This window comes from Tyto alba, unplaced genomic scaffold (genome assembly GCF_018691265.1).
Source record: "Tyto alba isolate M040663 unplaced genomic scaffold, T.alba_DEE_v4.0 Super-Scaffold_6, whole genome shotgun sequence".
Classification (NCBI taxonomy): Eukaryota; Metazoa; Chordata; class Aves; order Strigiformes; family Tytonidae; genus Tyto; species Tyto alba.
In genome coordinates, this window is record NW_024881327.1 from 27,330,995 (window position 1) to 27,358,121 (window position 27,127).

Genomic DNA, 27,127 nt, shown 5'->3' on the forward strand with positions numbered 1-27,127 from the left:
GTAATTAAAAATGTCTTTTCCTTCAGACCTTACTTTTCTTGTAGTGTTAAAGTTTATGAGTATGCCACCACTGCTATTTCAATTTTATTAATCTTTTATCATATAATTAGTTTCCTAAATTTCTTAAGATCTATTATCCTGCATTTAACTGTACTTTTCCAAGGGGTTAAAAAAGCATCCAACCAGTGCTATTCCTAGTTGTAGAAATGGTTTTCCTCCAGAATGTGTATGTATCCTTTTTATTTTCTTCAGTGGTGTAATATGACTGTGAGCTGTTCTGTAAGGATTGGTTGGTGTTTTCTGTTATGGTATGATGTGTCCTGGAAGAGAACAAATACGTAACTTTTCTAGGAGTGTGGAAAAAATGTAAGGAAGGGCCTGAGAATGTGTTTAGAAGGGAACAGTCACCTGGCGTACACATTCGGCAGCCAAGCTGTCCCTCATGTCAGGAAACGGAGGCTGCTGTGAATTGCAGGAATCGTGTTTTCAAGCTAGCATTCATGTGAAAAAATGCAGAGGCTATGCTTTTGTTGTGAAATAATTGATTTTAACTCCTGATACTTGAACTAAGGAGAAAATAGTTTGTAGATTTCCCTGCTGGGTGGATTCCAAAGGATGGATCTAGTTCCTGGCATCTACTGAAGTGTGTCAGAAGAAAATCACTAACTGGAACGCTTTTCTTGAGTTACGGAGAAAACATCTGAAATACAGTATCAGACGTTCAGTCCCAATCAGACTGTACATGAGAAATTCATAGCTGGAGGGAGGCCAAGAAAATCTGTCCATCTTCTGTTTTAATTGAAATGAAAAATGTACCAAGATGTCAGAGTAAATTAAAAGAGGTATTAAAATTTTTGAAGACAGTAATGGGTTTTGGAAAGAAGTTTTGCTGAAAAGACCATATGCTAGGTGGAATGTCATGCTCCTTTGATCTGGAGCAAAAGTTCGTGACAATCTGGATATTCAATAGCAACAGGACAGAGGAGGTAAAAAAGGCAATCTATAGCTTCATGTCTCACATATGAGATTGTGAAATCAAGCAGAGTCACAAGATCCTTTTAAGGTCAGGAAAACAAGACAACCTGGAATTGGAAAAAAAGGTGATTTGCTGAAGGCCATTCCCATATCAATAAGTCTGCAGATTGCTGCTTTAGGCAAATTAGAGAAGTTTCTAAATTAGAATGGATGAGTTTGGTTTTGCTCTTTTTAATCGGATTCTTAGAAATCTTCAAAACATTTTAGGATTAAAGATGAGATTTCATTATATGTTGGTAGAGCTTTTGCTATGAAAGAGCCGGGTGAATGTTGTCATTTTTCCTTGGGTTTACTGAGGCTTTACCAGTAAATTTATGGACTGCAGCTGTGCAATTTAGTACTGAGAACACACTAAGCTAAGTTCTGTAATGATGTGGATGGTGATTGCTGTGGCAAATTGCAGTCTTTCATTTTCCATAAGCTACTTAAAGATGTTCTATAAAAGTTGCTCTGATTAAAAAGATTATTTTCTAATTGAAATATCAGCAAACTTGACCTGGGATAGGAAAATCAGGCTGTATACTCTCCTCCTCAAGCACTCTCATATGCCATGTTATGCTTTGCATACCTGAGACAGAGGTGTGTTTTGCAGATCTGCTACAACAATCCTATGAAAAATATACCCTAGCTAGGATCTAGACTTGTTCACATTATCTTTAATTGAAGACATCATTTAACTGCATTACACTTAAAATGGCTGATGCCATGAGGAAAGATCCCAGGTCTATTTTTATAGTGTAAGTTAGAAAATGTATGCATTCAGAATGCAGAGTTGCACCAAATTTATTAATCCATTTTTAGAGTAAAGATTTTTTTTTTTTAATTTCTCATCAGACAGGAATTGACTCTGCTGGTGCAGTTCAAATATTCCTAACCCTTTCAAAGTGATTTATAGTGCTGGGTAGTGATGACACATTCTGCAAAATCACTGCTTCAGCTGCTGGGAGCAGACTCCAATATTACCCACTGGTTCCTGCCACTGCACTGCCCCTTCTCTTGTTCTAGAACAAATGTTTTTGCTGCCAAAAAGCTATTCAATCCAGTAATCTGATCCAAGTAAAATAGTTATTTTTTTCACTCTTTCTCTCCTACACCCTGTGCCCACCAAAAAATTAAGAAGTGCAGCAGGAGAGGAGAGGAAAGGCTGTTTTTTTTCAGGCAGGCTAATGTCCAGAGCTAGTTCATTGCATGGCCTCAAAAACATCAAGAAGCAGCAACCACTGATGGGTGAGAAATTATGACCTTAACATTACAGGGATGGTTGAGCGTTTTAAAACTAAAATGATTAATCAAGCTTAAGCTGCGGTGCTGGTTGCGTTTCTTTGAGGCTGCCATAAACATTACCTTTCAGGAAAGAATGTAAGTGGTTATTTTCAGTCCTCTAGTACAGTTCATTTTGTGCAGATACAGTCCATGGGTAGTACAATCTGGGAACAATCTAAAGAGGAGAGAGGGAAAGGGAAAATGTGTTGTTTAAATTAGTTTCAGCAGCACTGAATATGAAACTGTAGACTTGCATTACAACTGTTGGAGTAGAAGGAAGCCCTTTTTTACCAGTTCAGTCCATCTGGCAATAGCTGGTGATAAACAGAAAACTCTTAATTTAGTTGAATGTCAGAAATGACCCATATAATTAGGAACCACGCTGTTCTGATCATCAGCTTTTTCACATGTTGTTATTCCCATTCACTGCCCTTTTCCCCCCTGCCTAGGTATTGCCAAAACTAGTTTATGTGCCTTGTATTCCCCGTAATTAAGTTATCTTTACTGAAGAAAAGTAGTAAATAAGTTGAGGCTTTTCTATGTGTAGTTGGCATTTACCTTCTTCTATGGTCTGTTTCCTTCTTGGTTTGTATCATGTTTAATATTATGATGTTATACCATCAGTCAGATTAGCATACTGGCACTGCAGGGCCACATAGTTTATAAAACACACTTAGCCTGTACATATGGAGCAGAATTTAGCAATTTGGTAGAATAGTTATGCATTTTGAAGTTTACTGCACTCCCTTCTTACAGCTGTGGCTGTTTGTGAGTGTAATTCCTCAGATTTTCTGTTTATTTGAAAAAAAATCAGGTTGTTATCCTTACTAAAAGATTTTTACCATATCTCTTTAATCTTTAAATACCTACTCATCATTAAATAAGCAGTTCCTTTTGTTTGTATTTTAAATAGCTTTTCTCCTACTTTTAATGTCCTCTAAAATAAGTTATTCCTTGCTTTGTAGAATGCTGTGTCTGTATCACTGTTTGCCTACGTACAGAGCAATTTGGCACAGAGCAGACTTGCCTGTCTGAAAGACATGTTCCGTCTATCACAAGCTATTGGGCTTGTTTCAAGAAGTAATGAAGGGACTTGTTGTGTGCAAATGATCAGAATAGAGAATCTTTTGAGTTTTCTTCCCGACTCAGTTTAGGTGAAACAACCTTGTTCTGAAGTATGACCAACTTGTGCAGTTGTGTGGAACTTGAGAGGTCCCCTGCAAAGTAAGGAGATACATCTGCCTGCTGCTGGGTTAGAGGTCTGTGGGCTAGCTTGGAGAGGGCTGATGCATCTATGCTCTGCAGCTCGATGTGATGTAATGGAGGAGGTGGGGTGTCGCTCCTGGGCTCATTAGTCCTGTGCAGAACTAAATGTGTATGTACACAAGGTAGCTTTCTTTTATTTACCGGAGAAGATTTTTGAGACTGCAGCACTTATTACTGCTGCAGTGAGAATCCAAGATGCAATTAATACCAACAATTGCGATCACCCTGAAAATATGCTGTTTGACTCAGAGGTGTGGATGGTATGGGATACTCACCTGTTGCACTGTAATTTACTTGCTGGGTGAATGATGGAACAAAAAATAGAAGAGGTGGACTGAGGACGTGTTAAAAAGGAAAGATTCTAACCCAGGCACCTGCTTTCCAGAAGAGTGTACTAGGATGCTGGTGTGCCTGAGATTAGTGCTGAACTGATGTCCTTTTGCAGGAATGCAAGATTCACAGAACTGAAGATAGATCGTGATTCTGTTGTAAGGATAGGTCCTGGGCTTAGTTGCTCCTTCCATCTCTCTTTGGTTTAAAAATTCCTGTATAATTGCTACAAAATTAATCTTCTTGGCCATGAATGTTGAATTCAGTGCTGTTCTGTCCAGCCACTGAGTACTCCTAAAAGATTAGATAGCTCCAAGGAACTGTGGCCCTTCTCTGTCAGGACTGTGTGAATTTCAAAAGGTCTAAAGCACCCCATGGACATGATCTCAGCCAAACTGTCACTGCTGCTTGGCATATGCCATGGCAGGGACCGTTTTGCAGTTGTGGCTCAGGGGATACATGATGGTTTTGTGAATCATGTTGTTGAAATTCCACTTGCGTAAGCCTTATGTGTCCCCTCCCCCCCTCTCCATATGGGGTAATTTGATTTATTTAAATAACTTTAGTATGAAATTTTGGTGGATGGGGGAGACCCAGAATTTTGTGTGGGTATGTTATCATCTTATCACAACAGTTACTGAAATGTAGTCCCAGCATCAGCAAAAGAATGTAGGCAAGAGATAACTGTGGGGAGGTTAGCAGTTTAAAGAATTTCTGCTGTAAAAGCTTCAATAGTTTTAATCTTTAAATCAGAACTTGTGTTTCTTGTTAAGCTTTCCCAAGCAATAAAAAAGTTATAAAAAAATATAAATCTTTGCAATACAAATAAATAGCAATGAGTTTGTTCAAGTACAAAATATAATGCAAAAAACGGAGGGAGATTTTATGTTTTTGTAGCAGGTCAAGATACTATGCAAAAGTCACAAAGTGGATAGTTATTAAAGAGATGGCATCTTTTAAAAGAAAACTGTGGTTCTGAGGTAAATTTCCTTCCCTTCCCTCCACCTTTTTTCCCTTTTCCCTGGGAAACTATTTTAGTATGAATAGATTTTGGTCTCACAGTCTAACAGTTGTACAAGTATTTTCAAAAATACCTGTACAACTTCAGAGCAGAAGTTGCATTGTAAATCATTGGCATGTGAAACTAACGTACATAGTCACTTTTGAAAACCGCACTCTGCAGCATTTACTTTTAATTTTGAATGCAGAATCTATGCCTGAATTATATGAAAAAATATGATTCCTGTATGAACAGTTCTATTAGTCACTGTACTGTGGGAGTGAGAAGAGATTGTAGCAGAAAAAGAGTGTACAGTAGTGCTGAGATTTCATGTTGACAGTACTGAGATTGGGGGGAATCTTAACATGGGGACTTGTGGTCAAAGCTTTAGATTAATTAGAATGAAGTGAGAGACTTACTGTTATTTCAGTGGGGGAAGATTCAATCCCCTAGTTTTTGCTGAGATTTCTGGAGAGGGAAAAGACAAAGGGGCGAACTTTGAGTATACTCATCAGATACTGAAAAAAATATGAATTGTTTTTTACCAGGTAGATAAAACTTGAAACCCACCTTTTTTCTCCATCCTTTCAAAGACATTGCAACTTGAAAAAGCTCTAATGAATTTTTTCTTCATTATGATTTGCCTTCCCTACTCTTATGTGAGGTTGTATTAGACCATAGATATCAGAATTTGCCACTAGTGCATTTAGACAGTGAAGACTATGTGTAGACTGAGAGGTGAGGAAGAGACAGACTTGCTGAACCCTTAGAGCTGCATCCTGTGTGCTTTACATCCCCAGCTTTTATCAAGTTGGGAGCTCTGATGTAAATGACCCACACAATACTTGGAAAAACCAGTCTCAAAATGTCTGATGATGGAAGGATCTACCCCATTTGGTGCTACCTATGTCCAGTTTGCTCAGATAATGAGAACAGGAGTGCTAAGGCTTGAACGTGCTCAAGAGTTTTCTCCTCTTAGAAGGCTAGAATTGGGATGGTCATTTAGCATGTGTTTGATTTGTTTACAGCACGATTAGTGGCACAGTATGGTCTTGAGAATGGGCAGAGGTCCCTGTTTATTGCACAATGTGGATATGCTCTGTGAAAAAAATGCTGCTGAAGCCTGACTAGATGGCCTAGAAAGGCCTGCATCAAAGTAGGGAGCTGTCACAAATACTAGATTTTAATAGTTTGTTCTTGAGGAAAATTCTGAATTTGATGTATGGCTTGCGAAACTCACTCTTAAGAACTTCATGTAGGAAGTTAACCTGCTGATCATGTGTAGCTGAGAGTATCTACTTCACATGACAGGGCGTTATCAGAGAAAAGTTGCTCTGGTAGGTCAAGATTGGGACAGCAGTTTAGGACAAGGTAGGTGTTCAACCTGTAAAAAAACCAGATAATTCCATGTTGGTAGGATAGAGAAGAAATACTATGGAGGTGAAACCATCATCTTGGAAAAAATAGGTAAGCAAGTGGATGATTTTGGCAGGAAGGTCAGCCGCAAAGTAAAGTGGTAGCAAAAAGAGAGACTTTACGGAAACACAAAACCAGAGCAGCTTCAGAACCCAATTAGCCTTATTTTTTTTATATGACTTCCATTCTTAGCTTCAGCCAAAGTTGGCTGTACCCAGGCTATTCGTATGGTGTGTTCATGCAACCTGTGTCAGAAATAAATTTATTATGTGTTATTTCTAGTCCAGTTTTGTAGAGAGCCAGAGGATTGTGAAAATATCTAAGAGTTTACTTTTCCGAACTAATCTACCTAGCTTCTCCAGGTTCCTTTTTTTCTTAGATACTTATATTTTGACAGTATTATGATAGCATTATGGAATGTCATCTTATCTGTGAGGTACAGACATTGCTTATATATTATATGTACTGACTATTTAATTCAATATATGCTTTGAACCAGCTATTAAATAGTAATTTTTTTTTCTAAATATATTATTTTGATTTCACAGGTACCTGCATAAATATCACCAACAGCCAGTGCCAAATGCTGCCATATAACTACACCACTATAACTTCAGTTCTTTCCATTGTCAAAAGTATTGAAATGGAAAAGTTCCTGAAGTTCTTCAGTTATCTCAATCGTCTCAGCTGCTATCAACACATCATGCTGTTTGGCTGTAGTCTTGCTCTTCCTGAATGCATCAGTGACGGTGATGACAGGTATTGGGAATGAAAATCAGCCAGTGACTAGAGCCAATTGTGGTAAAATACTCTGTCTAATCAGACAAGGGAAGATCCAAACTAAGCCTGTAACCTTCTCATTACAAAACTCCTATCTGTCAAAGCTATTCACAACATTTCTGCCATAAGCCAATTGCAGGGGTTCTCTTAGAAAAAATATTGCCATTGTATGGAATAAAACTGTGATATTTGGGCAGTCAGGCTTATTTTCTTAAAAAAGGCTGTCCAGAATTCTTGCACCTCATTTCTTCAAACTGGATGTGCTGAAATGGAATGCTTCATAATGACATAAAAGCATTGTTTATTTGTAGTATTGGCATAAAGCATGGTAGCTGTTAGTTAAACTAAACTTCAGATTTTTATAGTCTTTTCCTGAAGAAAAGTTAATATTTAAAATATATTTTATGGTATTAGATTAGCAAGATGTATTCAGAATGACATAAAAGCTTAACAGGAATGGCTTGTTTTCTGCATTTACATAATTACACAGCATTAGTATCATGTGCATGCACTTCTTTCATTGAGTTTGATTTGAAAAAGGATGAGTGAGTTTAACAGTGCTAAAATCAAAATATGGCACAAAAAGGAAAAAAAAGAATTATTTTATTTTTAAATATGTACACAATCTCTGCTGTTTCTGGAGGGAGAAGGAGAGAGGGTAGATTTCTTTCTCCCTGTTTTCATTTCCAATTTCTCCATTGCAAAATTCAGTGGAAGAGAATATGGCAATTGAGTGAGTGGTTCAGTTAACATAACAAGAACCAAGAAGCTGAAAGCTGTGCAGTTTATAAGGGATAGGATGCTTATTACAAAAGTTCTATGAGATGGGGTAAGCTAGTCTAAAATATAGCAGCTATATTAACCTTGATTAATTCAGAGCATGATTAATTATAGTCCCCCTCCCACTCCAATTCAGTATTACATTTGTTCCAGTTAAAGAATCTGATAACATGCAGCCTTAAGATACCTGCTGTCTCAAGAAATCATAGAACAAAATAAGAATAGTGGCTTCAGCTCATAAATTGATGCATTTAAACATTCAACAACAGAAAAGACCATTTCTCTGTTGCTTCACTTATTCTACCTTGTTTGGAATTTGATTTTCACAAACCTTTGAGGGGGAGCAGTACATGTCAAAAGTGCAAAGCTCATAAATCAGTCAAATAGAGTTGTGAAAGGATAAGATTCTTACCTTTCCTTTTCCATTTCTTCCCACATCTTTCTTGCAGGGCTTACATTACAACAGATGCCTTGCTAATTTAAAAAGAACAGAAATTAAACTAATGTTTTGAACATGCAGGTTTTTGCTCTTGTTTTGAGTGGCAACCAAAATAATTTGAGATTCAAGAGTCAGGGTTTTTCTTTGTGTGTGTGTGGTTTGGTTTTTATTTTTATTATTTTTTTTTTTCTTCACAGCAGCAACCTTCTGTCATTAATTTTTAATGTCAAAGCTGTCACTGGATTTCCATGTCCTGGTTTATGTTCTGGAAGTCCCAATGCCTCCCTCTATTCTTAATTTTAAAACTGTTTTTTTTTTGTGGAAACTGTTCTGGCCCCTGCAGGCTGATCAGGAAACAGTCCAATGTGAGACTAAATGATGCAGGATTATGTTAGAATCTGACTTCAAGTAATCATGTCTCCAGAGTGTGTCATGGATGATGCTGAAAATGTAGGCTGAGTGGCAACCACAGGAAGAACCAAAAGGGTGGACTGACAAAGTGCTGGTTTGTTAAATCTAGTTTGCTAAACCTCAATTGTTCTAGTTTAACTTCTGTTTTCTTCTTTAAAGATAATACTTTTTTCCTGTAGGCAACTGAGTGATTTTTGTGGTTACAGTTTTTCTTGTAGCACTCTATTATTGCAGGCAAACAGATGTATTTCAAAACCAAGAATAATGATTTTAAGAAGCATGCTATCTCACAAAGTCGTTATTTAACACCTTCCCTTCCCCTCTCATCCCTCTTCCCCCCTTCTTCAGCTCCTCTCAGTGAGATCTGGAGAAAGCTCTTTGTTGGTACGAAAAGCTCTTGGTATAATAGGGGGAAGTTACTTTGTATGTGTTGAGTGCATATAGGAGAGAGAGGAAGAGACAGGCTTGGTTTAGGTCTGTTGAACAGGGAAATCTGAGAAGTAGAAATATACTGAAGGAGAAACAGAAGAGCCACTGTGATGAGAATGAATGGGGTATCCCCATTATGCTGTATGGGGTATCCCCATATGTCCATACGCTGTAGCCCTTTTTTGGGACTATGGTTGTTTTTAACATACAGTATCACAAAACACGCACTAGTATGGAGAACAATTGTTACTGACATTGTCACCAGTTTCTCCAGTCAATTACAGCTGTTTCATTCTATTTGCCAGTGCATTGCTGATCATAATTTTTCATCTGTTGATACTTTGTTTTATAGAGCAATTGTTTCAAATTTATGTAAAACATAATTTGACAAATGCTGCTTACATAGTAGAGAAGAAATGAAACTCATGTGATGTTCAGATGTCTAATCTTAGGTATTGTCGAGAGAGTCTGTGTTGGCAGCTGCAGCTATGGGAGCAATAATTATAACAATGCATTACAAGAAGCAACAAGAAGGAGTGTTACAAACACTCATCTTTGGCATCCAGTGTGCTGTCATTACATAGCTTTGTTCTGATATTTAAACTTATGTCTGTTTCACATTTATCTTTTGTGTACTTATAAACATTGTATTCATTAACACTTGAAGATTAAGTTTCTAGGCAGAGATTGTCTTTTGTGTTTGTGTAACACACAGTGTAGTTATGGATTTCTGAATACTACCACAATACTGTTGCTCTTAAATGTGTTCTATATCTTGCTGCAATTAAAATCATGCGTGGCAGTAAAAATATATTAATTTAAAAAGATGTATTTGATTCCAGCAACTGGATGGACAATCAGCTAGCCCTGCTCTTCTAAGAAAACATAATGGTACCTTTAAAATACTTATTTCCAGTAAAAGTAAAGTTTGAAAGTACAACTAAGACCTGTATGAGAATGGAACATAGAAAACTGAAGTGCAATGAGACTTTTGGCTTGCTTATTACTTGGTCAAACTCTGGATAATAAGAGACTTTATTTAAAGGCATTATGAAACTTCTTTCTCCTTAGGTGAGTGGATGAGATCTTTCCAATATTACTTCAAAATCAGACTTAAAAAACCTGTCTTAACACAGTCGAGCAGTACTGCTAAGAGAAAATGACTCAGCCCCGAAAAGTAACACCAGTGATGGAAGAACATCTTAAACTAGTCAATGTGCTTAACTAATGACTTCTAAAACATTCGAGGTAGTAAATTTGTCCTTTTGGGTAGTATTAGTCTGCAACCTATTGCCCCTAAATGCAACACTGCTACTTTTATTTGTTGTAAGAAGGCTCTGACCTCAGAGCTGCAACGTTCTTGCAGCGTAGTGGATGTTTAGAGCAACACACTTGCATTTGATTCTGCAAGTCCTAGAGAGTTCAGCTATTGCATTAAAGCAGACCAAAAAAAATCTGAAAAAATCAGTGTGCAGTGTTTTCAGATTTTTAAAAGAAAAAAAAAGGTGTATTTTAAATCCAAAATGGATGTAAAATTTAAAGATTTAAAATCCACAGAGGAGTTCATAGTGGGTCAGCCTATAACTGCATAATGCAAACAGACTCGTTGAATGATGCTTTCTAATATGTTCTGCACTTTGTGAATACTCATGTTTCATCAAAAGACTTGGTAAAATAGTCAAGTTATAGAATGTTATATATGTACATGGCTTATTTCAGACTTCTTATGCTGGGAGTAAATTTGAAGGCTATGGATTCTCATAATACCTCTTCACTGTCATGCTGTCTTCTAAAGTAGAAACTAATAGCTTGAGTACTTCCACTAATCCTCTGTATAGAAGTGTATTCCAGAAAGCCAAGGAAATGCCTTCCATTGATAGATCCCCAGAGTCTAAAATCTTTGGAGGTCAAACTTAATTTAAGCTCTGCCTAGAAAATAGTATCAAGGCAATTCGAATGAAAAAGTATAATATTCTCTCAAGGTAAAATTCTAATGCACCTTGCATTTCTCTATCTGTTTAGTCACTGTGTTTTTTTTCATGCCAGACATGTTTGAAAATAGAGTTGTGAAGTGGTTTATCTTCAGTCAGGGCTCAAAGTGTCCATCTGAGATCATGGCTTTTTATTCTGGATGATGTACAAACATGCATGGAGGGGCAGCTTCTTGCCTCTGAAAGTTTATAGCCCAGCTGAGCAGAACAAGTAAAGGTTATGAGGAGAGAGTAATAATGTCACATCAATAGCTGGGGAAACCAAGACTGAGCAAGAATTCTGCAGTAGAGCAGAGAACTGAACCTGTAACATTTATATCCTGTGTCTTTAGGTACAAAATTATTTTTCCTCTTTATTAAAGTCTGCAAATTTATTTTGCTCATTATCATTTATTCACTTTAGTTGTGGTCTAATACCTACTGAATGTAAGAGGAAAAAGCTCTCTATAGTAATTTGACTTTTTGCTTTTTATTTTTTTTTTCTCTCGGTTTCATTCTAAAGGTAAAATAATATAGTGAAGGGAAGATGCTTTCTTTCATTTTCAGGCTCTTTCTTACAAAAGGAGTTTGTCATGTTAATGTCTATATGTAACAAATATTTTTGTTGTGCTGTAATATATATGCTACACACAACAGTAGCCAGATAAAAGTTTGTAGAATGCCAAAGAGGTCAGAGTATGGCTACAGGGTATGTTGGAGGTGGAAGAAATTAGTTAGTGAAAATTAGGTTAATAGGAAAAATGTTCTGAGAAGCTGTGAATAGTTTGTATGCAGTCAAACATCCTTTGAAGGCCTGCTTTGTTGTGACTCATAGTGGCAAATTCAATTTTGTGTTTCTTTCCTGTTCATTGTCTTAATCTATTTTCTGTAATTTATAAAAAGGAAAAAGAGAAAATATCTCATTTTCATTATGGACATAAACTAGTATGAAATATTAGGTCCAAAAACCAAATCCAGAAATATATGTGGTATCTTTTATCATAAGCTGACAATAGTTTAAAACAAATTTGGGATAAGGTACAAGGAAAAAGAGGAAGAAAATTTCTTTCAACTCCCCTTAGAATATGGAAAAGAATGAGACTTCATAGTGTAAGTGATCTCTGTCATGTTTTGTGTAATCTGTGAATGAGATCAGTGATGTGGCTATTTCCCTTTTCCTGCTTTTGTGAACTGCACTCTAAGTTTAACCATGTTCTTTGTTTCTCTTGCTTACAGTGAAATTTATTTTATTTTATTACAGCGCATGTTTAGACTTTTTAAAATAACACAACAGTATATAAAACCCGTTTTTTAGAGTTACTTGCAGCTTTTGAAGTGTTTAGGAGAAAAAGTTGACTGAGTCACATAGATCTTGTTTACATAGCTAACAAGAATTTTTATTTTAAGACTCTGAACAGGAAGCTATTAGCATACATTTAAGTCAGTACCTGTTATGCAAAGTCCATAATGGAATGGGTTTAATAGTGTATGAATGATGTATGAATACGTATGAGTTTGGATAGGCATGTTTCAGTCTCCAAGACTCCACTGGCATGTTTCAGTCTTGTTTTAATCTACCTAATTTTGGTAACAAAAGCAAGTAAATATGCCAAAACAAAATAGCAGCTGCTAGGAACTCTGGGTAAACAGTCTGTGACACGGCTGCTATGCTATATTTTATAATGCGCCTGCTCGGAGATTTTAAATTATAGTTGCACAGACAACTGTAATTTAATAATAAAAATAATAGAAGAAAATAATTTCTGCAGCTTTTAAGAAATGTTTAAATTTTACACACTTGTGAAGTTACAGTTTCAGAGTAATTTTTGAAGTAACTGTATTGAGAAACCCTCCTGGAAGGACATTTAGAATCCCCTATCATAATCCTATTTGCTATGATCTCATTAGACTTGGCACTACCCTATTAGAAAAGTTAAGCTACAGTATTGGTGACAATCACTTATGAATCCTCTGAGGAAGAAGGTGGGACTCCTCCTACCCACCACTGCCTTGTCTTTTTACGTTCTTCTCATGACTTCATCCAGTGTATTTCTTGCCATGACCCAAGCACGTGGGGTGGAGATTGCTTTCAGATGCTTATAAAATGGCTACTAGTTGTTTCCTGAGTTTGGAGTCTGGCTTTTCACACTCAGTGGGAGTTGCTTCATCCTTTTAATATGCTTTCTTTTTAATGGTGCCTCTTTGGACCAAGCAAGTTAACATGACTCAAAGAGGCTATTCCAGATGGAGTTCTGGCAATGGTTGTCTATCAGTCAAGGAGATCCATCTGTTCTATTCATCAGCCTTGAAACAGAAGATTATGAACTTTAACTTTTTAATCATGAATAAAGCAGAGATGATGTTCAGTGGACAAAGTGCTTTATATCTGGAATGTTTGAAATCACATGTGTTTTGTTTTAAATGTTGCCATGTCCTGGCTTTGAGCCCTTGGGATTCCCACAGACTGATTATGTATGAGTAAACACACTGTTGTAAAATTTGTCTTTGAATACATAACCAAGTCATAATCCAGCCTTCAGTTTTTAAATCTAGTTGTGGTTCATATTAGCACAATTGTGACTTGAACCACACAACCTCAGAGATCCATCTAATGAAAAACAAGTGTAGTCAAAACCTGTCAAAAGTGAACACAAAAATTAGAGAGGAAGAGAGTGTGATGTAGTTGTGAATGCACAAATAGTGTGCTCTGTTTGTCACTATGGTTCGTTTTTGTATCTTTCATTGTTGATTTAAAGCATTCTGCAAGGGAAATTGATACAATTGTTACTGTTTAGCAGAAAAACTGAAGAACACACAGGGTGTGTGTTACTTGAGAAAGCCCAGACCAGCAGAACAAGTGAATACTTTTTTCTTTCATTGTGCCCTTTGTACCAGTCAATATGCCTTCCTTTAGCTGTAATTTTACCAACAGTTATAGTAACTGCATGGTCTAATTCTTTCAGAAGTAAAATGTTGAGGATAAAGTTGCTAATGGCAGATAGTCAATATGGCATGAGAAACATTTAATAAAGTGCTTCCCGCACAATGCAAATACTTATTTTCAGCTCCAGTCTACCCTCAGATTGATAATATGCTAATTCAAGATGAAATTGGACTAATTTGCAGCAACATGAAAGCTAAACGTCTGGCAGGTGTAATGCACAGCGTAGAGATTCAAAGTAGCAAAAATGTCTGTTTAAGATATCTGTGTAAACAGCTCCTATGTACTTTTGGAAATATTTACGTACAATAACAGATGTCATATGCAAGGCTATTATTGAAACCATGTTTCAGTGAATGTGCTGAACATACCTGAATTCTTTTCCTCAATAAAAGGACAGTGAATCAAATCAGAGATAGTTCAAACAGAAAATTGAATAATAATAATAAATGGATACATATGAACAAAGAAAATCTACAATATGCAGATTCAGAAAGTGATAGAATATTTGCATGGAGAAAGGAATTAGAAGAAAGCAAATCCTCAAACCTGAACTCCTGCTCTGAGGAAAGATAATTGTTCAAGAAACAAAATTTTATTTCTGCTGTCCTACGACTAGAACATGTTCTTCATTAGATACAAGTGAGATGCTGAGTTAAGAAACAGCTGGTTTACATCTGACTTCAAAGAAAGGAGTGCTCACATATTTCTGAAAGATTGGCATTGACCATCTTGCCAAGAAACAAATGAAGAAACTTGAAGAAATATCATTCAAGAAGTAGCATTTCTAAAGATATATCTTTCTTCGCAATGTAGCCTGTATTACTCATGAATAATTCCATACTTCATTAGTTATTTTGTTAGTACTGTGTAACTGTTACTTATAAGGTGGAAAAAAAATGTGCTGATGAGAAGCTTACACTTTGCATTGTCCCTCAGTACTCAGACCTTGAAGTCAACATGTCATACTCATCACCTTAGGAGCCATTACTACTTGGTTCCAAGCTGAGATAGTATAAAGGTGACAAATATAAAGTCTGTTTTTGCAAGAAGTGCTAGGGAAGGTATAGGTAATGATGTGGCATTGGCCAAAATGCCTGTATTTAATATTGATTAGCAGCAGAAGAGGACCCTTTTTCCACATGTGTATAATTTTTTGGGGGAAAAAAAAAAAGCACCATTTACATTTTTTTTATGCCTAATATCTCTCATAGGCAAAAACAGAAAGGAAAAATGGGTTGCTTATGAAAAAGCATTCCTGTAATCACCAGGAGTTCCTAGTATCTCCCAAGTATTGAAGCAATGGAACTTGAAATTTCACAGGGTGGTTGTTCTAATAAGTGGTAAGCTCTTTATCATGGCTGTTGGAAGCTAGGAAAATAAGGGAAGTAGAAGAGAAAATGTGTTTACTTTAGGGTAACTTCTGTTTATAAAGTTTATGTACGTGTGGCTATAGCTACAGAAGTTAGTCCCTAAATTTTGGCTCACACATCTCTGAAAAATCAGTCTCTGAAAGTTTCCCTATCAATGTCACAGGTCAGCTAACATGGTTGGGCCTAAGAAAGACTCTCCATGTCACTGACCCTCTCAAAAGCTGGAGTGACACTGGGAATAGGTACAGGCCCTTACATAAAAGGGCCTGAAATTGAAGTCTCTGATGCCAAACTCTTTTACAGTAATGTGCCAGTAGGTGGCAGATGCAGTGTAGGGGAAGGACAAACCAGAGACAAAATATATGGAAAGCAGGACAGAGGAGAGAAAATTTTTCCCCATTCAGAGAACTGTCCTTTCCCTGCCCACAAATAGAGGCTGTTTACTGTTACTGGTATGTATAATTTGTAAAGAAGTCAATGTGCAGAAGGAAGGGATTGTTTAAGAAATTAATTTAAATAATTAAAAGCTAGAAAAGTAATATAGAGATATAGGCAATGGCATTCTGTGTTGGCTAGAATGATGTCTGTGGTCCAGTGGGTGTTTGCCATAGCAGGCAGCATCAAACTTGCACACTGTTTCACCTTCTCCACTGATCCAATGTACTGACCATGAAAACTTTTCCAAATCACTAAAGAATATTCTTTCAAAGGGTGCGTGTTGGGGGGGAATTATGGATGGACCAGAGTTAAAAGGTTATCAAGCAGAGAAACATTTTTGAGAACAATCTGGGCATGGGAATGTCCCTTTGAAAACATATTTCGCAATGCTGCTCAGAGGAGTTAAGGGAAGGAGGCAGAAAAGAAAATCAGGAGGACTGGTTATTTTATGAATGCGTATTTTACTGATTGATTGCCTCCAGACCTGTTGTTGTAATGATTTGTTGTGTGTATTATCTATTGTAAGCTGTGGTTTCTGGTTTCTAAGTTGGTATGTTAACTAGGGATCACAGGTCATCCCCTTACACATGCAGTATATTATTATTTATAAATAAAACCTGATCATTTAAGTAATTGAAATAATTGTTTACAACAAATGATAAAATGAACATGACTTTTTGTTAATGTTTTCTTGGCAATTTAATATATCTGCTAGAAAAACACACTTTGATTTTACAAAATGAGATTTATTTCATTTAATATATTGCAATAATTGTAGGACAGGAGCTTTCAGTAAAAATTTGCATTTTCACAAACATTGCAGGAGTATTAACAAGTCTGATAGGATAGTTTCCTATCAGACTTGTGCACCTGGACTCAAAACCAGAAGCATACAGATGAGGGAACATTTTATCTTACGATAGCAAAACTCCTCTAGTAGATATGAGTACACTGACTTAAGCAGAAGTTAATAAAAAAAAAGGGTGTTGTAATGAGCAGTGATTAAAGGATTCTCTAAGAATTGATATACTTTTCAACTCATGTTTAGCCTCTTTTAGTGCTCAGTTTATTAACAGATAACTTTTAAAACATCTGCAGTTAAAAACTGATGATAGTTCAGTTAGTGAGACATACTAACCTTTCATAAGTTTATCTCTTCTGTGAGAAGTTATTGTTGCACTGCTGGAGACCATAGTGGTAAGCACCAGGCTTACCACTCACAGGCTGAGCAGGACAGGCAAATTAAAATCACAGCATCAGACATGTGGGAAGGCACCTCTGGAGCTCTTCTAGTCCACCCCCTTGCTCAGATTAGGGCCAACTTTAAAGATGGATGAGATAGTTCAGGACCATTTCCAACAGAGTTTTGAGTATCTCTAAGGGTGGAGGTTCCACAGCCTCTCTGGAGAACATGTTCCAGATAACTGTTTCATGGTAGTTTTTAAATGGATATAATTTGATAGTGCTGCTGAAAGAATCAGTCTTATCCTTTCCTGCTTGATATTCCCCAGCTCATCAGTGCCCTTTCCATGTCCTGGCAGGAGTATTTGTTCAAGTCCATGACATATTGGATCAGGAAACTGAATTAAATTCAATCATAGAATCATAGAATACCAGAGTGGAAGGGATCATCTTTTCCAACCTTTCTCAGCAAAAGCACAGTCCAGACAAGGTGGCCCAGCACCCTGTTCAGCTGTATCTTAAAAATGTCCAATGTTGGGGAATCCACCACTTCCCTGGGGAGATCATTCCAGTGTCCCATTTTTTCTCATTGTGAAAAATCTTCCTCTGTGTCCAATTGGAATCTCCCCAGGAGTAATTGTGTCCATTTCCCCTTGGCTTTTCCATGTGACTCCTTGTAAAAAGGGAGTCTCCATCTTCTTTGCAGCCACCCTTTAAATACTAGAACATGGCAATAAAGTCTCCCCTAAGCCTTCTCTTCTCAGATCTGAACAAACCTTCAATTCTCAGCCTTTTCTCACGTGGCAGGCTTCCCAGTCCTTTGATCATCTTTGTGGCCCTTCTTTGGACCCTCTCCAGCCTGTCCACATCTTTTTTGTATAGCAGGGACCAAAACTGAAGACAGTATTCCAGGTGTGGCCTGACAAGCACTGAGTAGAAGTGGGATAATGCCTTCTTTATCTCTGCTGCTGATGCCCTTGTTGATGCAACCCAGCATCCCGTTGGCTTTCTTTGCTGCTGCAGCACACTGTTCACTCATATCAAGCATGTTGTTCACCAGGACCCCCAGGTCCCTTTCCGCAGAGCTGCTCTCCAGCCAGGTAGATGCCAGTCTGTGCTGCACTCCTGTATTATGTTTTCCCAAGTACTAGACCTTACACGTGTCCTTGTTGACAAATTGGGAGTGACAATGAATCAGATCAGATTAATTGTGTAACAGCATGAAGTGTCATGCTGGCACAAAAAGGGAGGGAAGAGAGGTAGGGAGAAGTTCAGAAGCCAAGCTAAGGAGAGGTAGGACTGCTTCTTTCTTTTGATGATGTCTGCTTCTGCCAACTTGAAGTGTTTGTGAAACACCTTTAAAGTGAGGAAGCAACATGATAATGGATTACAATGAATTTCTACTCAACAGAGAGGAGCCTAGAGTATGAATGAGAGAAGTTTTGGCAGGTGGTACAAGATTATAAAAATAGCTCATAATTGCAGCAGTATTCTTAATAATATTTATTTAAACTGATTCCTGGCTGAACTGTAGATCTAATGAATTAATTTATTACATCTCTCCCATTTTCACTGTCATATTTGATTCAAGTGATGGGATCAATAGGAGAAGTCTGTAAGGGCTGGCTGCTTTAGTCAGGACAGATCCCCTTAGCTGATTATGGTCATCATACAAAACACATTAAATAATTTTTCTAGCTTTTTTTTTTTGTGGTAATCATTTCAATGCTATGTGACAAAATTTATGTAGAACTTTGCTAAGTATGGTAAAACAGAGAAAGTCCTTCTTTTATACAGGGTATACATTAGGTATTTTTGATTCCTATGGTTTTATAAGCTCAGATATCACATAAGTTGCTGTCATATCCAAGAAGTTACTGAAGGGTCAGAGTGGATTTCTGAATCTCTGTTTGTTGCTCATTCCACATAGAAATGACTCCTTATTTTGGTCAAAATAATTTATCTGGGTCTTGTCTTCAAAATAAATGATTGCATTGACTAAAAATTCTAACTTGCATTGTTGGGAGTGTAAGTGTCCATCCTTATGGATTTCAGCTCAGTTTGGCCACATTGTCCAAAGAGCAGTGGTAGGCCTGAAAGAGATGTTAAATTCAACGGTAGTTGCTGCCTACTTTATTTATTTCTGGATGGATAAGAGGAGTCTTTTTAATCTAATGGTATCTTTGGATTTGTTCCCAGTTCCACTTGCACTGGAATCAGGAATTTGTATTTCCTTCCTCTGCCTGAACTGCCTTGAGAGTTCTGTGTGGGCTCTTTGTTGAGTATGATACTTGTGGATATCAGCAATCTGTTCTAAGACTTTTGCAAGTGTAACTCTTTAGCTGACTCTTTTCTGTTGCTGGCAGATACAGCAACTCTTAGGGAATACAGAATTATTAAGGAATTTGACACTGTCCTACACAACATCCTTGCTTCTAAATTGGAGAAATATAGATTTGACAAATGAACCACTTGGTGGTAAGGAATTGGCTGGATGGTCACACTCAAAGAGTTGGGGTCAACAGCTTGATGTGCAAGTGGAGAGCAGTGGCGAGTGGTGTTCCCCAGGGATTGGTATTGGGACTGGTGCTGTTTATCATCTTTGTTAGTGACACGGGTAGTAGGATTGAATGCACCCCCAGCAAGTTTGCTGATGACACCGAGCTGTGTGGTGTGGTTGACATGCTGGAGGGCAGGGATGCCATCCAGAGGGACCTGGACAGGCTGGAGAGGTGGGCCCATGCAAACCTCATGAAGTTCAACAAGGCCAAGTGCAAGGTCTTGCACATGCGTCAGGGCAAATACAGGCACAAATACAGGCTGGGTGATGAGTGGATTGAGAGCAGGTCTGCAGAGAAGGACTTGGTGGTGTTGGTTGACGAGAAGCTCAACATGACCCACCGATGCACACTTGCAGCCCAGAAAGCCAACCATATCCTGGGCTGCATCAAGAGAAGTGTGGCCAGCAGGTCAAGGGAAGGGATTCTCCCCCTCTGCTCTCATGAGACCCCACCTGCAATGCTGTGTCCAACTCTGGGGACCCCAACCATAAGAAGGACATGGACCTGCTCAAGCAGGTCCGGAGGAGGCCACAAAGATGATCAGGGGCTGGAGCACCTCCTTTATGAGTACAGGCTGAGAGAGGGTTGTTCAGCCTGGAGAAGAGAAGGCTCCGGGGAGACCTTATAGCAGCCTTGCAGTGCTTAAAGGAGGCTACAGGAAAGGTGGGGAGGGACTCTTCATCAGGGAGTACAGTGACAGGATGAGGGGTAATGATTTTAAACTGAAAGAGGGTAGATTTAGATGAGACATAAGGAAGAAATTCTTTATTGTGAGGGTGGTGAGACACTGGCACAGGCTGCCCAGAGAAAGTGTGGCTGCCCCCTCCCTGGAAGGGTTCAAGGCCAGGCTGGACGGGGCTTTGAGCAACATGGTCTGGTGGAAGGTGTCCCTGCCCATGGCAGGGGGGTTGGAACTAGATGGTCTTTAAGGTCCCTTCAAACCCAAACCATTCTATGATTCTATGAATAGTGAATAGTTAATTGGACCTGTAATTTTTAAAGGAAAAAATATAAGGCATCTGTATGGACTCAGAACAGATTCCAGTCCAATTTTTCATCTTATTTGGTTCTGAGACTTTTTTGTTCTCATAGCCTATAAGCAGATTGCATGCTTTTCCATGCTTCAGGCAGTCCATTCAGTATCTCCATCTTTTTCATTCTCATTGCATAAACCAGGCTTTTTTCAGTCTCTTGGAAAGGGCATTCCTCCTGTGGCTCATCTGTAATTGTCAACTTCATGACAGCAGATCAAATATTTATGAGCGTGTGAGTGAGAACTGGCTTTCTGCACTAGCTGTAAATGGTTGTACTCAGTCCCTGTAGGGAAAATGAGAGGGCATCTACCAGCAATTCGGCCAGTTAATAGTAGGCCTTATCTTCATGTGAACAGCTGGATCCATTCTTCAGTCTCCCACATCAGGGGGACTGAGCTGCTGCTGCCTTTTGCTAGAGGACTCTAAGTCCTTCTTTCTCCTTCAAGATGCTAGGTGTTTCTCAGACTGGGTCCTATGTAGTCCTTTTACAGGTTAATTATGCATCTTTGTACTTACACACAGGAACCTGCTTCAAGAAAACAGTATATATATTTGAGCTAAAAACAAGGTGGGAAGTCAGAAACATGTGCAGCTAGCTCTGCATTTTGTACTACAAAGTGTTGCATGGAGTTGAGGTGCCTTCCCTAAATGTTACTATATGGATTCAGTATAATTTTGTCAAGTGAAAAAAATCACAAAAATCTAAAATAATCTTGCTTTCTTTTCAGATTTTATTACTATGTAAAGAAGTGAATTTCAGATTTAAACCCATCTCTGGAGATAAAATAGAAAAGTTAATGCAATCTTTTCATGTAACCTGCAACTTAAAGATGAAAACTGAACAATGAAAGACAAAAAATGTGTTATTTTCTTGATTATGTGAAATTGAAATCTTAAACAACCCATTTATTTACAAATAAAATTTTTCAAATCAAAAATTAATATTGAGATTTTTATGAGCTTGCCTCATATAGCTCTATTCAGTGACTGAATATGCTACTCTGCATGTTAGAGTACTGTGACAGAGTACAGAGAAAGATTTCACAAGAACTATCACCCTAAAAAACTGTAATGCTGGGTGTGGGTCTGCTCTACTGTAGAAACTTCCTTCTGTGACATTTATATTCTGTGGAAGTCTTCATTGTTAGAAAATCCCCAAAAGTATTAATGACAATTAGAACTAACAATGGCTAGTGTGTCAGCTTGTCACTTCAACTTGATTGATTAACTTCAGGACTGTAGAAACACAAAGGATAATCTCAGTTTTCTTCTTCCTATAATTTTTGCAAGCTTTCTGAGTTTTTCTGATTGTCCTCATCCCTGTCACCCCCCTGCATGCCCCAGCAGTCTCTCACAGTTGTATTACCTGTTCCTTTATTCTGCCTCAGACCTTAGATCTATCATAATTTTTAGCCTGTGTGCCTATGAATGATACAGTGAATTACCCCACAGTGCTCTGTAGCAAGAATGTAGTATGATTAATATTTCATCTGGTAGCCATGCCAGTTTAAAATTTTCCTAAGATAGATATGGCTGAAAAAAAAAATTAGGCAAAATAGCTTACAGTTGTTTTTAACTTGGCTCAATACCTGGATGGAGCTTACTATGTGGCCACACAAACAGTTATCCTGCAACAACTAAAGGGATGGAGTTGAGGAAAGAACAGTAATGAGGACCAGCAGTAGCTGAAAATATTCATTGGGCTGCCTTCAATCAGGTTGTCTACTGAACCGCAAATGTGACCTTTAGCCAGCACAGGCGCAGTCAACAGTTGTGTGTTCTGAGTAATCTTCACACTGTATTTTCAGTTCTAGTATACCAACTTTGTTTATAATCTTTTGCAAGTCATTAACCTTCTGTCATTTTAGTCTTTAAAATTGAAATAATGAATTTATCAATAAGGCATGGTTGTGATGATGCTTTCACCAGTGGAGATACTAATGTGAAAATATAATGAAATGCCGCAGAAAATAATGAGCACTAGATATATTATATAATTTACCAGGTTGCATGGAGAGTTCCTGAAGGGTGGTTAGTTGTATATTTTATTTAATGCTTTTGTCAGCTTTAGCAATTTCTACCTCTCCATCTCCTGACAGCTTATTCCTGCTTTGCCTATATCCCTTCGGAGAGGCCAATTCAGTTGTCAGATGAGAAAAAAGAAAACTTTTTTTTGGTCACATTACTTTTTGGCTGAATCAGTTACTTGACCTGGCTTACTGTATGGCCTATTAACAGCTGTTACTGCAAAACTGAAAGCAGCACAGAAACAGACACAGACATTTGGGAACAAGAGCTGCATATGCTGCTGCTGCTTCCAGAAAAGACATATCGAGAGCCATGCTCTCAGTGGCTGCTGACTTTGAGAGCCAGACCCTTGAGCTACCTTGAACAATTGTGCCTTAGAAAATCTGTTAAATTCTGCAGCAAGAAGAAAATAGTTGCAAAAAGGATCTTTCCTCTCCTTACTGCTCCTTGTAGCCTACTTCTCTGATAATTTCTGGTAGTCAAAACTTAAGTGACTTTACAGTCTACTGATGAGCCCTCTGCACAGTAATGTGATTGCAAAGAAGAGAATTCAGTATTACAGAAGGAGTAATTTCTGAAAAGAATTAATCAAAAAACGTAAAACATCTTTAAGTGCGTGATAAGGACTAGATCCATGTAGGATTATAATCAGGCAATTTGAATTGCAATTTAAGTGAATTCTAGGTGATTGACATGAAGAGGGAGTCAGATCATCTGCTCTCAGGCAGTGTGTAGCCTCCTTGGAAGTTTAAAATTAGTTATCATTTAACATAATAGTTTTAGAGTATATACTCTATTGTATATATCTGCTTCAGTGAATATCTGATATAAAACTCTTCTGATAAATAGGTTCTCTGAAGATACCTTATGCAAATTAGAAACTCTTATTTATTCTCTTCACCCTTAATATACTTTATAATACACTATGAAGAACATTTGTATTTCTTTTGGTGCTATACAATTCTTAATGTTGATATTTCTATACAGCCGAAATAACTGAAGTATAAACTTTTAAGTGTAGGGAAACCAACCACAGAGTTAAAAATATGTCACGTATCAGTTCTTTCATCAAACTGCATTTTCAGCAAGAGTTGTTTCCATTGATATGGAAGAGCAGAATTTCACCCTGGTATATTATAACCTGCTTCCGTGCCTGCTACTGGCACCAAATAAATTATGGTAAGACTGCCATAGACCTGCCAGTTTATTTTTAAAATGATTGATCTCTAAGTAGCTGTAAATAAGACTAATCAAGATGGAGATTTTTAATTATCTTTTAATGCTTTGGTAGATTAAGTAATATGTCCATATTAAACTTGATCATTATCCAGAAATACTTAATTTATGTAGCACACATGACTGAACATTGAAACTGGGCCAAATATTGCAGTGATTGCTGGATAATCCTATGCTTTCTGGTTTGACAGAGCTTCTGTAGAGTCTGCAAATTCTGCTTGGCTTATTTAATGGCTAGGCAGTTGTCTTTTAGAAACCTAGTAATTTCTAAATGATTGTTGTGCTGTGTATATGTCTGTGGTGGGGGTACCCACATTCTCAGCTGGACAGATGAGAGGAAATATAATGAAAGGCTTGTGTGTTGAGATAAGGACAGGGAGATCGCTTGGCAGTTACCGTCACGGGCAAAACAGACTCAGCTTGGGGAAAATTAATTTAATTTATTACCAATTAAATCAGAGTAAGGTAATGAGAAAATAAAATCTAAATCTTAAAACACCTTCCACCTACACTTCCCTTTTCCCTAGGCTTAACTTCACTCCTGATTTTCTCTACCTACTCACCCCACAGAGGGGCAGGGAATGGGGATTGCAGTCAGTTCATCACACATTGTCTCTGCTGCTCCTTCCTCCTCAGGGGAAGGACTCCTCACACTCTTCCCTGATCCAGAGTGGGGTCCCTCCCATGGGAGACAGTCCTCCACGAAATTCTCCAGCAGAGTCCTTTCCATGGGCTACATTTCTTCATGAACTGCTCCAGTGTGGGTCCCTTCCATGGGGGTGCAGTCCTTCTAGAGCAGACTGCTCCAGTGTGGGACCCCCACAGGGTCACAAGTCCTGCCAGCAAACCTGCTCCAGCATGGGCTCCTCTCTCCACGGGTCCACAGGTCCTGTCAAGAACCTGCTCCAGCGTGGGCTTCCCACAGGGTCACAGCCTCCTTCAGGCACATCCACCTGCCCCAGCATGGGGTCCTCCATGGGCTGCAACTGGGTATCTGCTCCACCATGGACCTCCCTGGGCTGCAGGGCACAGCCTGCCTCAGCATGGTCTTCACCGCAGGCTGCAGGGGAATCTCTGCTCCAGTGCCTGGAGCACCTCCTCCCCTTCCTTCCCCACTGACCTTGGGATCTGCAGAGTTGTTTCTCTCACATATTCTCACTCCTCTCCAGATGCAGTTGCCGTTGTGCAGGCTTTTTTCTCCCTTCTTAAATGTCTTATCCCAGGGGTGCTACCACCGTCACTGCTGGGCTCAGTCTTGGCCAGCTGTGTGTCCGTCTCTGAGCTGGCTGGCACTGGCTCTATTGGATAGGGGGAAGCTTCTAGAAGCTTCTCACAGAAGCCACCCCTGTAGCTCCTCCACTACCAAAACCTTGACAGGCAAACCCAATACAATATCAAAACATTTACACTGCACTGATTCAAATGGTGGACTACATAAGCTAATTAAATGAAAGTGAACTTTTTATATTTGTGATTTTTTCATATAGATGTAAACAATATCATATGCAGCTGAATCTTTGGAAAAAAAATACTCGTGTCCTAACATTTTTAGAAACTTTTAAACTATTATGTTTAAATATAACTGTACATAGTTATATTTTAATATAACTTTTTACTATTATTTGTAAAATTTCCATTGAAATGAATGATCACTGTGTTGAAAGACCTTTGGAAACAATGAACCATATATTGAACTTTGCTATAGTCACATTTGAAGAAATAAGCATACTCATACTCCTATTACCTGATGGCTATATGTCAGGCTATAGCTGCAGTGTGGTGCTTTGGAAGTTAATGATTTAGGTGTGGGTTGAGGAGAACAGAGATCATATCGAGTATTTCACACATGTATCAAACTTCATCTGAGAGTCGTCAAAATTCTCTGTGTTTTTTTCTCAACTAGCAATCACATTTATACAAATCATAAGAGCACTATAGATTTGGTTAGCTGTGGTAAACTCAAGTAGATCTCAGTCACAGATTTATTAAACTCAAGTAATGTCCCTGCTATTACTTTTTTGGAAAAAAAATGTCAGCAGAATATACTGCCTTCAAATTACTATTTGTGATCATCAGGTATGCCCCATTGGACCAGTGGAAACTGTTTACAGTTAATGAGGTAGAATCACTGCTTACATTTCTTTTCACTGTAATGTAATTTTGTAGTGTTTTGTGTGTTTTCCTAAAAAATAAACAAAAAGTTAACTCTAAGCATATCAGTCTGAATAAATTAAATGGCTAGCATCCACAAATAGATCAAATCAACACTCCATTTTAGTTATGCGGCATCTTATTTCTTACAGATATTTTGGAACTCAAGCACATTCCATAATAAGTAGCATCTTTTCTTTTGGCATTTTCTATATTAAGGAGCCTCTGTTAAGCCAATGAGTCTGCTTGTATGAATACCTCTGCCTACATGTATGCTAATATAACTTTTTACAAGTAGTAGATTAGTTAAAAATGAAAAGCTAAGAAACATCCAAAACCCTAAATAAAAGTGACTGGAGACAGTCACTTGCTTTGCCAAATCCCCTTTATTTAGGGAGTTTCTCAGACTCCAGTCAGGAGGCAGTGATGGCTACTGCAGAGCTCTTGCGGTGCCATTTCTTTTTCTCTGTATCAAATAGTTTCTGTAAAAAACAGAAGAGTGTTTTAAACATCTTTATCTGAAGAGTCATTACAGGTCAGATATCAAACTCTTAATTTGCCAGTACAATGTGCAGAACTAGTAAGTGGCAGCTCTTCCTGTCATCAGGAGGTACTATTGGTTCTCGGTTTTGTACACAGAAAGCTATGCTCTTTATGATGCTGAAATTTTCTGTCTTTCAACACATCACAGTCTGGTGGTGAAAAGTACTATTTTAGAATATGTCTGCTTCTTTCCAGGCAACAAGCAAGCTGCCAACTAGGAAGCTGAAAGAGACAATTTTAGAGATAAAGGTCCTTGGCTTTTTTCTGAGATAAGTTCAATACTGCAGCATGTAAAATGCATTGTGTAAAAGTCCTTAGCATTACCTGGAGAATATATCTCTAAGGATACCTATTTTGAAGCAGTGGTTCCAACTAGAATTTGTAATAAACTCAGTAACAGCACTGGCAGCACACTCCTCTTGTTAGCTACTGAGCAGAGAAAGGCAACCACACTGACTTCAGAATACTTATGCAAGTGAATATTTTGCTTTACACCAATTTCTTCATGTTACCACTAGTAG

The 27,127-nt window shown here is 38.0% G+C and overlaps 1 protein-coding gene across 3 annotated transcripts in view; it reads left to right on the top strand.

Moving 5' to 3' along the window:
* Nucleotides 1-27,127, top strand: part of CORIN (corin, serine peptidase) — a 164,327-nt gene that overhangs the window by 48,512 nt on the left and 88,688 nt on the right. For all 3 annotated transcript variants that reach the window (XM_042807702.1, XM_032998954.2, XM_042807703.1), the window contains exon 4: nt 6,859-7,069. In XM_042807702.1, the coding sequence (XP_042663636.1) occupies nt 6,859-7,069 (211 nt within the window). The remainder of the gene's footprint in view (nt 1-6,858; nt 7,070-27,127) is intronic.